The following is a 13,322-nucleotide window of genomic DNA, read 5'->3' on the forward strand; positions in this document are numbered from 1 at the left end:
ATGAAGGTCTCTGGGCAGGGAAGGGAACCAAGCCTCATTTCCGATGGATGCTCTCCCAGGGCCTGGTCCTCCGGCACAGCCATCCCAGCCCCTGCCACCAGGACACCAGAAATGCTCTACAGGACCAGCCCAACACTCCTCCCAGCCCAGCATCTCCAACCATGGCAGCAGGATGTCCCACCCTGGTGTGACAGATGCACTCCTCGTGTTTGAACCAACTGAACTTTGGTCCAGGCAGATGCTCAGCAAGTAGGCCTAACCGAAGTTAATCCTATTGTGTGAGGCTATCAGTGAGAACTCGGCACCAAACGCAATAAAACCGGTCAGGCTGGAAACTGGGCTGATAAGTCACTGAAACTGCATTAACACAGCAGGAACTGTGACTATAAATCAACTACTTTACACTAGAAATATCTGCAGCCATCAGGGTCCGTTGACCTCTCCCTCCATAGCAGCTGGCTGTGCGGCGATCTCCCCTTGAGCAGGGATGCCTCTCAAGGTTACCGCTTGAGGCTGAGAGATCCCTTAGCTGACACCAGGCATTGATGGGTTGGTAAGTGACATTTTTTGCACACATGTAACATTTAAGATACATATAGTAAGTTAAGCAATAATCTTTGTATCCCACACTAACTTTAGGTGTAGTAAATAGCAGAGTATTGACCGCCAATCCATCTGTAGTTATTACATATTTTACGTACCTAAATTTACAGATTAGAACTCGATAAACTAACTACTAGCTCAGGTCTAAGCATGATCTCTGACTCTTCTCCTGTGACATACCTCCTGTGAGGTGTGTCAGCATGGCTCTTCTGCAGTCCGTCACCCTTTTCTACCAGCACCCACAGTTTTGTGATGAGGGAGATGGAGAGGCACCTCTGTGCTCCCTTTAGTTCACGGACAAGAGATAGGTAAAAAAGGTACCCATCCAATTTTTTTTGGAACTCATTGGCACTATGATCCCTCACAGCCTTTCAGGCCAAATTCTAGAAGTTCATGATAGAGAAGTGTTTTCTTTTACTAAACCCACACCCCATAACATAAATTGCAGGATTTGGTGAGTTCAGTTCTAAATTGCCTTTTTTCCACCACTTTGATGATTTTGTAAACTTTAACCATACCCCACCCCAGCCTTTTCTCCAAATTGAAGAGCCAAAGCCTGTTTGGTCTCTCCTCTAACCTACAATGACCTCTTGAGACGCTTATCAAGACGTGGGTGCACCAAGCTTTTCTATGTTGGCAAAACAAGGCCAGCACTGCTATGAACTCACAGCTTGCTTTGCAACCTTCTGGCCCCTTCGTCTCCTCCCAAACCAACTCCTCTCCCCCCGTACCAGCCAGGCAAGGGCTGGCAGTGGACCCCTGGCCACATGTATGTTGGCTGGCAAGCAAGTGCAACCCATCGCTTCCTGGCTCAGACTATCCTTCCTTCCCTTGGTGGGAGCAGAAATGTGGACCTTTCTCCTTCATGTAGGTACCGGTTTTCACAAAACTTGAGTCCTCTCCCTGTCGGATGGATTTAGTAAACCCAGGGGAAGACAGACATGGGGATGTGACAGCAGATAAACCTCATCGACACAGGGAGCCAGGGTGAAAAGCTTAAGTAGGTATAATTCTTGCTGCAACTTCCAAACTTGTATATGACTGTTCTGTTTAATTAGTTACAAATAAAACTCAGACTGTGTCCACCTAGCAAACCTGTCGTCATCAGAAAAGGAGCGAAGAGCCTGAAGGACATGTGCACAGAGAGCTCCACCAGCAGTATGTTAGCAAACCACGCTCTGGGGTCTAACCAAAGGATCTCACTTATACACAGCCTGTGTTCATACATTACAATTAATTAAATAAAAATATTAAGAGAAGTAAAAGCATTAGCACTGGTCAAATGAACCAAAACTCAAGCAGGGAGGAGAAACACCCCGTCCTCTCCACCTCAGAAGAACCTGACAGCTGCCACGCACCCTGGTTTTAATTTTATTGGTCTTATCTGCACTCTGGATTTCATAAGACTACCTTCCTAAGACTAGCCTAACTCCCCTGCCAGAAATATAAACCAGAATATCCACATGTCTCTCTAAGCTGCAGTTCATCTGTTTTCAACTGATCACATAACGTGGGAGGAAAATATTCCTTCTGTGCTCAACTCCTGACCAGGGAACCACCTACGGCTGGAACAGACGCAGCTGCCGTGGGCAGAGCGGCCACCCGGCTTGTGAGTTGAAGCTTTGTATGATACAGACTTTGGCTACCAGAACAAGTGAAAACACAATAAAAAAAGCATATAAGCACAACGATAAGACTCTAACCCATTTTCCCAAGAGGTCTTTGGCTACTTTATCCTTCGTCCAGGCTTTTCTCCCTATTCCAGGGCCAGGCAGACGCTACCTCCTCACTCCCACCCATGCCATGACAAGGATGACTACTGAAGGTCCTCGGCCAGCTTCCCAGAAGTTTGCATCACTTGGCAAAACACCCATGAGAAACAGCCGTTTGACCAGAAGATGGAAATTGGGAAGCCACCAGACCAAGGACTGAGCCTGGCAGAGGGATTCGCTCTCACTCACTGCTTCCCGACGGTCAAGCATCCTTCTGCTTGTCCAAATGAACGTGGCAACCCTTTTGTTCACAGATACATTCATTAAACAACAGCCTAACAAGCAGTAATCTTCAGCTTCATCTTTTTTTAAACAGATTTCAGTAAGAATTCTTCTTAAACAATTTGTATAACTAGCAGCCCATATTTTATCTATGTTATACACGCAAAAAGCGATGATGGAAACAGGACAAAGTGACTCTTTCTTATCCACAACACCGATGCTCCATTTGCATCGCCCTTGTGTAAGCAAATCCTGACCCCAACCACGCCACCGGTGTGCCAGCTTCTCCCTACAATCCACAAGAGCTCCCTAAAATTACCCTAGATAAAAGTCGCTATTGCACTGCATAAAAACAAGACTTAGAAGATAAAATGCTCACACTTCGAGAATCCTTATGGAATTACCGACACCAGCTTTCACAAGTGCCGCACTGATGCTTTGTGGAAATAGTTAAGCCCCTGCCACAAGTGAACACTTTAAACTGAATAAGGTTTTCAAGCTCTCACAAACATAATAATATGATATAGCTGAGCAGAAAAAAACCTCCCCCTTTTTTTCAATGCTGGTTCATTTACTGTGTTAAAACTGCTACAAAATATATTTTAATATATGCATGTAAATACATTTATAAAGCAAAATAGAAGAGTTATCTATAGAAAAAAGAGGCTATTTCAGTTACAAAAGAATCCTATTAAAAATTTTATATTTTGAAGTTGTCTTTTTATAATTTTTTGCTGACGCCCAAAATTAAGCTCAGACAGGTAAAATGCACAGAACTAAAAAAAAAAATAATTAAAAAAAAAAAATCTGTATTTTACAAAATCACTGCAGGTATCAAACCGCACATACAACATAAGGATGGCTAATTCTGCCATGGTTGTTACACAGGGAAAACCAGTGTTTTTCTCACATCACTGACTATGTGGATAACTCCCGTACACCTCCAGAATACAAATTTTAAGATGTGGGATTTTTTTGCAGAGTTTCATGCCAGAGAAATTAGGGCAGAGCACTGTGGTGAATCAGGTTGTTTGCCCTCTGTTGCAGGAGGCAGCATTGCAGAGTGTCCGAAAGAAAGAGGCCAAAGCATGTAAGTTGGTAAAACTTTTAAAAATGAGAAATTGGGAATTTATGGCTATTTTTCTGCTTTCTGACCAAAAAAATCTCGTGCTATCTACCCAAAAGAGTTATATTACTTTTTCCATTACAATGCAGCACAAATCTACCAGTACAGAGTCATTTCTTATAACAAAGGGAAAAAAATTATTTCCATTGAGGTATGCATAAATGTAATTATTTTGTTGAACTGCCTGACAAAAGCATGTAATCTGGCTGTTTTTAAGATTAAGTTTGCAGTACAATATTTAAAGAAAATACTCAAAGGAATTTTACATTTACAAATCTTCTAATTCTTCAGTTCCAAATTCATACTTTGAATGAGCGCCATAAGGAAATCGTACAAAGTTGTAATATAATTTAGACCTATACTAGCCAAGTCTAGTTTATGCATTAATGTTGTTCCTTTATCAAAACTAACATTTACAATTAACAAGTACACAACATGGACAAGAAGCCTGGAGCAGATGACTGTATTACTTTGTATATCAAAACTATAGCAAAATTCCTATAATTAAAAGTGTACATCTACAAGGACTTTTAAAATTTGGGCAAACCCTGGGTTATTAAACACTTTCCGGTTGGGATGATAAAAAGTGACCTCATGCTTTTCTAAAAATGTCACAGCTATGACATTTAAACACTGAGCACGAGTTTTAAGGGCTTTTGGCAAATGACCGTCTTGAAGCTACATGCTTTCCAATTCCCAAACCACCAATAAATAGTGACCGTTGGAGCTGATTTATGTCACCCCAAACGCACATTGGTGATGTCATTCCATCACGGAGGTATATTTTGGCAATCACAAATAGGTTTGCTTCAAATTCTGGGGAAAAAAAAAAATCTTTTTTTATTTTTATTTTTTAACTTTTTATCTGTTTTAAAAATTTTTTAAATTTATTTTTTTACAATATGCCAAAGCCAATACTATAAAAAAACCCCACAAACCAACCCCAAAAAGCACCACCACTAAATCTAAAAGGACTACTCCAATCTACATCACCACAATACACACAATGACCTATTATATAAAGTGAGAGGCAGTGATTTGCTACACATTTGGAAGTTGGGACCTAAAAATAATGAACAGATGTGCATTAAACCCGTTGCGTATTCAGCAATTCTTCCTCTGTTTCAGGTCTGATAGCCAAGAATTAACTAGATTAAGCTTAAATGAATTTTCTTCATGGCCATTAATTTAAATGAACTTTCTTCATGCCCATGAATTCACATTCACCATCATCACCACATACGCAGCACCTCATCTGAAAACAGCAGCAGGGTTATTTAGGAAGAAATTAAGACACTTCACAAGAACCAAATGGGAAAAGCTTAAAAAAAAACATTGGAAGAAATGCCTTTTGGTCCACCGAGATCTACACTACATTATCATTTTAAGCAACGAGACGGACTTCTAACAATTCTTAACCTAATTTATGGAAGGGGAATTAAATTAGAGACTCTATGAGGTTTAGTAATCTAGTTCTCAAGAGGAGGAAAAGTCTCTGACCTCATTAATAAAGGTCAAATTTCAGTTTGTAGGGGATCATGAGAACATAAAAGAAGCTAAAAGCAAAAGAGAGAAGACCAAGGAAAACGGAGTCAGAGTGAAACTGATACACAGCAGCACTGCTATGAGCATAAAACAAGCCGTATCAAATAACTTATTCACAACTTGGTTCAGAAATAATATGCTACAAATCCTGTCAGCAAGGAAGATAAGCCAAATCCCACTGTGTTTTCCCAAAATAATTCACTGTACGTTTAACTAAATTTGGATATCAAAGGTCTGATTTACATCTTCCAAATACTTGCTTGAAAAACAGTGGAAGAACAACAGCCGGGTGCTTATTTTTTTTTACCCAGCTTCATCTTTTGATCTTCTCCTTACTGCCGACATCAAATAAACACACATATTAGGATATGAAAATTGTCTCCATTCCAATTGTCACAGGTTCTCCTGGGGTTTGGACTTTGTTAGGATCTAGGTCTTCTTCCCACCTATCACCAAACCAGCTAGTCCACCAGCAATTAAATAGGCCTAACTAGCTATAAACAGCCTCCTTGCCAAATACCATCTGCACCGATGAATATTATATCCACCACCGGTTTGGTTGAGCATGAGTTTTGGTGAGCGCGGTTGTCCCAGGTGGCTGGGGCAATGCTGCTTTGCCCCAGCAAAAGGACTTTGCCGGATGCAGAGATGGCTGCACATGTTTCCACAGCACAGAGCGGAGAGCAAACCCGAAGTTCATGTGAGTGCCATACGTGCATCTGTAAGTATATGTTGTCTTCTGCAACCTCCAGCCTTCACATCGAAACCCTGAGCTACCACAACCAGGCAAATACTTTCATATTCATTTTTCTCATCAACTTCAAATGCAGTTCTCTTCCCATATATGCTCTGAATTCAGATGGTTTTGAGTCTTATTTTACCTCTGCATAACACGACTGTCATATAAAAAAGGCCTCTGCCAAAAATCCATCACCTGACAACCTTCTGAACCTTCATAACCTGTGGGATTATTTCAAAATGTATCTTGAAAGTCAGAGAAATATTGGTGGCAAGTGTGGACTGGGATTAAGTCAGGACATTTGCTCCAGGGGGAGTCGCACATTGCTCACCCACTGCAAACTCAGGAGTCGGCAACTTTTTGCGGTGAGGTGCAAGATTGTATTTTTCTTTCATAAATCAGAGACTCAGTGTGTTTAGGAGATTTTTTGAGGGAGCTGGTAGATGCCAGCAAGTAGATGTCATCCAAGTGCTGAGATCTTGCTTTGCAGCCAGGACCTATTCCCAGGGTCCAGAGATGCCCCTGCTCCCAGCCCACCTTCCAGTTAGTGTTGCCCAACCTCAAGACCACATATGGGAGGTTAAGAAGAACCTATATCCTCATCTGGGGTTTCTCCAGGCACGAACTGAAAAGGATTTCAAGAGGATTGTGAAGTGGTAGGAAAAACCAAATTAATCGGCATCAGCTCGGTTCCTCCAGGGCAGAGAAGGGTGGTAATTGCAGGTTGGTGTCTCAGCAGCAGCCGCAGAGCCCAGGATGCCCTCGGCCACTCGCTGGCAGTAACGTTATTCCTTGAGGGCAAAGGAGCAGCTATTCCCAGCCCTGCCCGGTCCAGGCAGGCACTTCTCCTCCCTCTCTGCTAGAAGGAACCAAGTCGGGGGCTAAAAAAAGGGGAGAGGAGGTGATGCTGTAGAACAATTTGAGAGAAAATTGGCTAGTCAATGTTTAACGAAGCAACTCTGTGCAATGCACATAAACTCTCTTCCTTAACCTCTCTACCCATAAAACAGGCAGGATTCATGCCTTTTCATGATTTCTGGGGGACTTGTGAAAATCAATCAATGTTCACAGAGGACTCTGAAAATAAACCTAATTACACTCCTGTCTCTAGAAGTATATATTTCTTGCTATTTCGTGCACTACCTTCCTGTTTCAGAAAACCTGGCCCGCGTACAGCCCAGGACCGCCTTCCCGGATCTCGCCACCGGTACGAGGCTGCACGTTCCTGCATGTTCCTGCAGCTCCAGGTCCTGGGCATTTGCCAGCACAGGCGGATCTCCTCTTGCGCAAGGGCAACGCAGCGCAGCGCTTGCTGCTTGTCCTGGATCTTATTGCTACACTGCGTGATTTTGGGGAGGGGGGGGGCGCGAAAGGCTCAGAAAACTGGGAATTGGGAATTTGTGAGATGATATAGGGAGACGGGCAAGGGAAAGGTGGTTACGCTGCGCAGGAGTCTTGGCTGGAGGAAGCAGAGGGTTAACATGCAGCAGCGATGCTGGAAAACAGCATGAATTTGGGTTGTTCTGGCTCTTACCTGCTGAGATTTGAGGTTGGGAACCAAAGTTTAATGGCCCATAAACACCTATGGTTGTGCCCTGCTATTACAGACGTGCTGACTAAGCAAGCAATAGTGTCCTAGCCTGATTTTGTATTTAAATATTATGGAACAGATATTTTTTAAAAAAATCACTGGATCATTAAAAAAAAAAATTATTTAGTATTTGAGATGCATTTCCTTGTCAAAACAAATCTACCTTTTTTGCTTCACCAAATACACAAACAGTGGGTTTTTTTCCTGACAGCCCAGACAAAACTTTTGATGACTTGGAAAAAAAAAATCAAGAGAGAACACAACATTTTTGGTAAAATATTAAACAGAGCGAGAGGAAGCATGTGGAGTCAGAAGACACGCTGGATGTTACCCACTTTAACAACCTTTCTTGTCAGAAAAGCATATTACCAAATTTTCTACGCATGTATTTATTTCCAGTCTATAATTACACTCTGCAAGCATTTCTGTGGAGTTTAAAATAAAGGACTGGCTACACTGCAAGCCTCTGCAACTCTGGTCCTATGGCATAATTCAAAGGTAATGTTAGCACTTAGCAAAACAATCCTCCTTTTGGCAGCTGCAGCTTCAGCTTGGATATACAAACCCCCCCGCCCCGCAAAAAACACACGCTGCTGGCCCATGCCCAAAATTTCCAAGCCAAGGGTAGCTGGCGAGCTGCAAGCGCATGCGTGCATGGACGCATCCGTACACCCGTGCTTTTTGGGGTCAGCGTCCTCCTGCCACGATGAGCGTGGATGAACACACAAGAGGTTTTGGAGAGGATGTCCTGGGTTGCAGCACCCAGACCTTGCTATCGCAGGAAACATCATGTCATCCCTTCCATCAGTTCTTCGGGAAAGCGGTTTGGCACTGCGCCGGCTTTGCTCTTCCCATTATGACCTTTTTTCCCCGTGATACCACTTTTCTGCTCGTTATAGATGTGCTATCTCAGTACCTACCGACACCACAGCTTGCTCACCTTTGTCTAATTATTTTTATGAAGCAACTTCATCAAAACACCTCACGTTAGCAAGATTTCCTTTTCCCCCCCCTCAATTATATATGGTCCTATAGTTTTACATACAAGGAGAAAAATTATTTGGCATTGCTCCTGGAGGAGGTGGGGGAACAGGCTTTTGTGGTTACAACAAAACCTCTTCCCCAGCCGCTTTGAGGATATATTATTCAAGGTGCTTCACCCCTCCCGGCTCAGCAAATGCCACTTAAAATAACGATGTACTCAGTCTAAAATATTAACCAAGGAAAAATTAACTTTATGTTAAGCAATGTGCTGTTAGGAGCTTGGGTAATGTTTTATCCTGTAGTTACTTATTTTAAAAACACAAGAGCATAGCCAAAAGAGCTGGCAAGACATTACCTTGGTGCTTTCCTCCATGTCCTTTGAGTTGAGGAGTGCATGGTTAATTCTGAACACTATCCAGTCGAACAAGGCACTGTACAACGATTTAGCCATGGAGTTTCGTACGGTCACAGCCTGAAAGAGAAAAGAAAAAAGGTGGTTGGAAACAGTTCCTGCTCTGCACTAAAACGTGTTTTGCTTCTCAAGCTTCCACATCCAATGTTCATATTTCTCCCTTGCCAAAGCTTTTGTCTACTATTTTAATTTATGCCGTGTACGCCAACGGTCCTGACGCCATCGGGAGTTGGTTGCAATCCCAGGGCCATGAGATGTGCCCCCTGACTTTGGCTTGGTTTCCTTTGGTGCATTCAAGCAGATGATGCACGAGATCACACCATAAATCCCATCACTGGTATTGAAAGGAAAAGAAATAAAAATACGTATATTAAAAAAACATACAAAAAATATATTTAATTTCATCAAGATCCTTGAAGAGTTTATTCAGGAAGAAAGAAAGAGGAGGGTGGACATTGCACAGCAATGATAGCAAGTGACATGAAAGCACACTCTGGGGCAGGCAGCGTCTGGTACCAGCAGAAGGCTTACAAAAGCAGAGGCTAAAACCCCTATAGTAAATCTGTAAGCGTTACTGAAAACTTGATGTTTTCCAGGTACTGCCAACTGGAGCTACAAATCATAGCAGGCAGATTCACTGCTCCTCCAACAGCTCTCCTAGAAAGAGGAATAATACCTCTGAAGAAGGGCCATCCCCACCGCAGTGTTCTCAGCCACGATGCAAAGAGATTTTGTTTGACCAACAGTGATGAAAACCAAAATCAGAGGGTACCTGGGCTGCACTTTCTCAAACATGCATGCTTTGGGACAGGCACCTACATACGTAACCGTAAAGCAGTAATTCATATTTAAGGGCTATCTTCGTTCTTGCTGCTTGTGATTCTTCCCTGGTTTAAATTATTATGTTGAGTTGTGTTGCAGTGCTTTAGTACATACTAATCACCTAAAATCTCATGATAACAGCCATGACTGTTAAATTTCGGTTCATTTTAGCCACTGTGGAAGAATAAACAAGGAAACAGAAGGTTCACGCATAAGTATTTTAGTAAAACCTTGAACTACAACAAATCGGTGGCCTGTCACACATTGCCTTGAAATCCTTCTCACCAACCCTCCCTTCAAGGTACATCAACTGAGTGGCCTTATTTCACTGATGCCAAGCAAAAGAATAAAGCTCACATAGCATCATTTATCTTCTATTAGCTTGTTCCCACCTCTTTTTCCTTGAATTTTTTGTGATAACATCTTTTACTATAATCACATACTGTTCTGCCAACATTTTGCTCTTAACGTGCAATTAATCCCGTACGTGGCCTTGCCAACTCTCCCTCTTGAGCTGGAACAGGAGAAGGCAGTAACACGGTCCATAACTGAGGATGCTCACAAGCTCACAGTGTACATAAGCCTCCGTATGCTGCTAACCATTGCTCGGTGGCAATAAATCGCTGTCAGATAAGCCACATTACAAGGATAATTACAAAATATTGCAACAATTAACAAGGAATTACTCGCTTGCCCCCAAAAAAGCATTGCTACAAACTGAAAACAAGCGTACGATGAAAATATATGAGCAACAGGACCGAAAGGATTTGTTGTAGCACAGATCAAAACAGTGCTTTTAAAGACAGACCGTGAGCTCTTGAATGTCTGAGTTCCAACAAGTATTGGAAAGCAGCTGGCATTTAGAAATACAAACAGGTCTAGTTTCCAGTAACTGTTTTTTCCTCCCTTTACTGAAGAAAAGGTTTTGGGGCCGGGGGGGTTGCTGTTTTTATTACAAGCAACATGGGTTGTTTGGGGTTTTTTTTGCTGTTGTTTTTATTTTTTACATTTCCCCAAATATCAGGGAATATTTCAGTGATTAATAGAAAATTTCAAGACTAATTCTCTAACACTATGCTCCATCTCAGCTTATTTGATTGGATAAAGCTGGAAAACAACCAGTGCCACTGTCACATGAGAAAAATCAAGTCTCTGGGGAAAGACGAAGGCCCAGACCCGGGAACGTTTCTCGCTGCCGTAATGCTTTGTCCTAGCATAAATCAGCCCAATTAACTGCTCCAACACAAAGGCGTGCAATCAAAAAAAACCCCATTTCTATTTAAAGCCAACAAATAACAGCATCGTTTCTTCTATACAGTCATATATGGGTTTATATTGCAGTACTTTTCTTTCCCCTTTTATTACAGGCTATAGTGGATGTGCAGGACTTCACTGCTGAATTTTCCTCTTTTTTTCTAAAATAGATGAGGATATCATTAAGCCTGCACCACCCCAGCATTGCCCAGTTTCCTCCAGGGATGTGCGGGGTGGGCTATAAGCCATTGCCCTTCTTCCCAAGAGGAGCTCAGCTACATGGCAAGCTCGGAAGCCCACAGAGAGCTGCTTTCCTTGCTACGCTTGGGACCCAAAAACGTAATCAACAGCCCAGATCTCAAATTCTTCAATAGTTGTTTTTAGAAGCGACAGCCGTATCATAAGGGCTGGTAGGAAACTCCTGGCAAAGCAACATATAGAGAATATAGAGGGGGTGGAGCACACATACACATGGATCTCACTTGCAAATTTGTTGTCTCCTTATAAGACAATTTCTTCTCTCTGTTGTACCGACAAATCCAGATAATTCCTCGACGGATGCACCACCATAGTGGACTTGAGGTGGTGTAAACAGCACTTCGCCCCACACGCTCCCCCCAGACGATGAAATGCAGTGGGGCCAAAACTGGGATGCTCGCTTTGCCTCATGGTACATGCAGTCTCCTCCAGGCAGGATTTCCACAGTGCACACAGCAAAGAAATCTGGTTTCAGACATCCAAGTTTCCTCCAGTGCTGCTAAGTACTATGAGGTCCCACCAAAATGGGCTCTCCAAGCTCAACTCCCCGCGCTGTGATGGACCTGCTCATGGGGAGCGACGTCCACCAGCGCTGGGAATGAAGTCCACGGTACCCAACGTCTGTGGTACCCAAACCAGCGGCAGCTTTCTAAAATGAGATATTTTTAATTGGCTTGAAGAGTTAAGACAGCACTTTGCCTTCATGCAACATCCATTTATAAAATACCAGCAAAAACAGTAATCTATTTTATATGATTCAAGTTTTTGTTTGGTTTTTTTTTTTTTTCCCATTTCAATGAAGTATTTATTCTTTAGAATAGATCCTGGATGACGTTACATTATAGATAAAGCTCCTCACTATCCTAAATAGATATCAAACTACCTAACCTGAGGACCCTCTGGGAATATTATTTCTTTTCAAATTAAGGACCTGCTGCAATTTCAAGTGTATGATTTCATATTTTCCCCCAAATTGTTGGAATAGTCCACTTTGAAAAGAGGTTTTCCACTTTTATTTTTAATTTCAGCCATTCATCTTGTATTGCCATAAGCCACCACACAGATGGTTTAAAATACCACTAGTCCCTAAAATTCTTAAAATAAAAAAATAAATAAAAGAAAACCTGTACAGCAGTTTGCCTCTTTCAGTAAGTCTTGCTCTTATTTTCTCTGTTCAACAGGGTAGAGCTGCAGAGGAATGGCAGGGTAAAGGATGCTCAGCCTGTCCAACTGTCCCTGCTGTTCACATCACAACCTGGTGTGCAATATTCAGGATATTCTTGTTGTAATTACAGGCTTGTTATTCAAGAAAGGACCGCACTACATGCTTACATCCGCTCCCATGCAGCAGACCATTTAAAATAAGTGCTTAAACATTTGTTCCTGTATTTATTGGGGTATTTATTTATTCCTGTATTTATTATCCTACATATACTAAATGTGAATATTCTCTGAAATATATAGCATATATTACATATGGCTTGCCTTCAGGTAGTCACCTACAGCTTCTTGTCTCTTCTGCAAGTCTCATTATGTGACATTTAGGCAGATCTGGAATACTGTGGCACTCATCAAACCATTTTTATTTCGCTCACAAAGCAAAATAAAAATAGCTCCCGCGACGCCAAAACAAATCTCTTGGGGATCAAAGCAAGCGCAACATCTTGCACACACACAAAAATATTGCTGATTCGAAAGCAAGATAGATCAAACACACTTTAACTCAGTGATTCAGGAAATAAGCTGAAGACAAGGTTTTAATCAATAGGTTTCCTGCTCACCAGGCTAGCAAGTATATATATTTTATTTATTATATGCTAGAAATGCCACTTGTTGAGGTTGGCCTACTTCTACTAAGATCTTGATATAAGATATTTGGGTTTCTTCATAAGATTGCATTGCCAAATTAGTTGACCCAAAAGTTTTCATGATAGGCATTGGATTCAGGCCACCTTAAAAATAGATATACTTTTGGAAACATCTTCTGCCAAAAG

At 42.0% G+C, this 13,322-nt stretch overlaps 1 protein-coding gene across 1 annotated transcript in view; it reads right to left on the reverse strand.

Moving 5' to 3' along the window:
• The window catches only part of MYO9A (myosin IXA), a 190,659-nt gene that overhangs the window by 70,853 nt on the left and 106,484 nt on the right, over nucleotides 1–13,322 (reverse strand). Inside the window, 1 exon segment of the mRNA XM_030013971.2 lies at nucleotides 8,938–9,054. Within this exon segment, the coding sequence (XP_029869831.1) occupies nucleotides 8,938–9,054 (117 nt within the window).

This window comes from Aquila chrysaetos, chromosome 5 (assembly GCF_900496995.4).
Source record: "Aquila chrysaetos chrysaetos chromosome 5, bAquChr1.4, whole genome shotgun sequence".
In the NCBI taxonomy this organism is placed as follows: Eukaryota; Metazoa; Chordata; class Aves; order Accipitriformes; family Accipitridae; genus Aquila; species Aquila chrysaetos.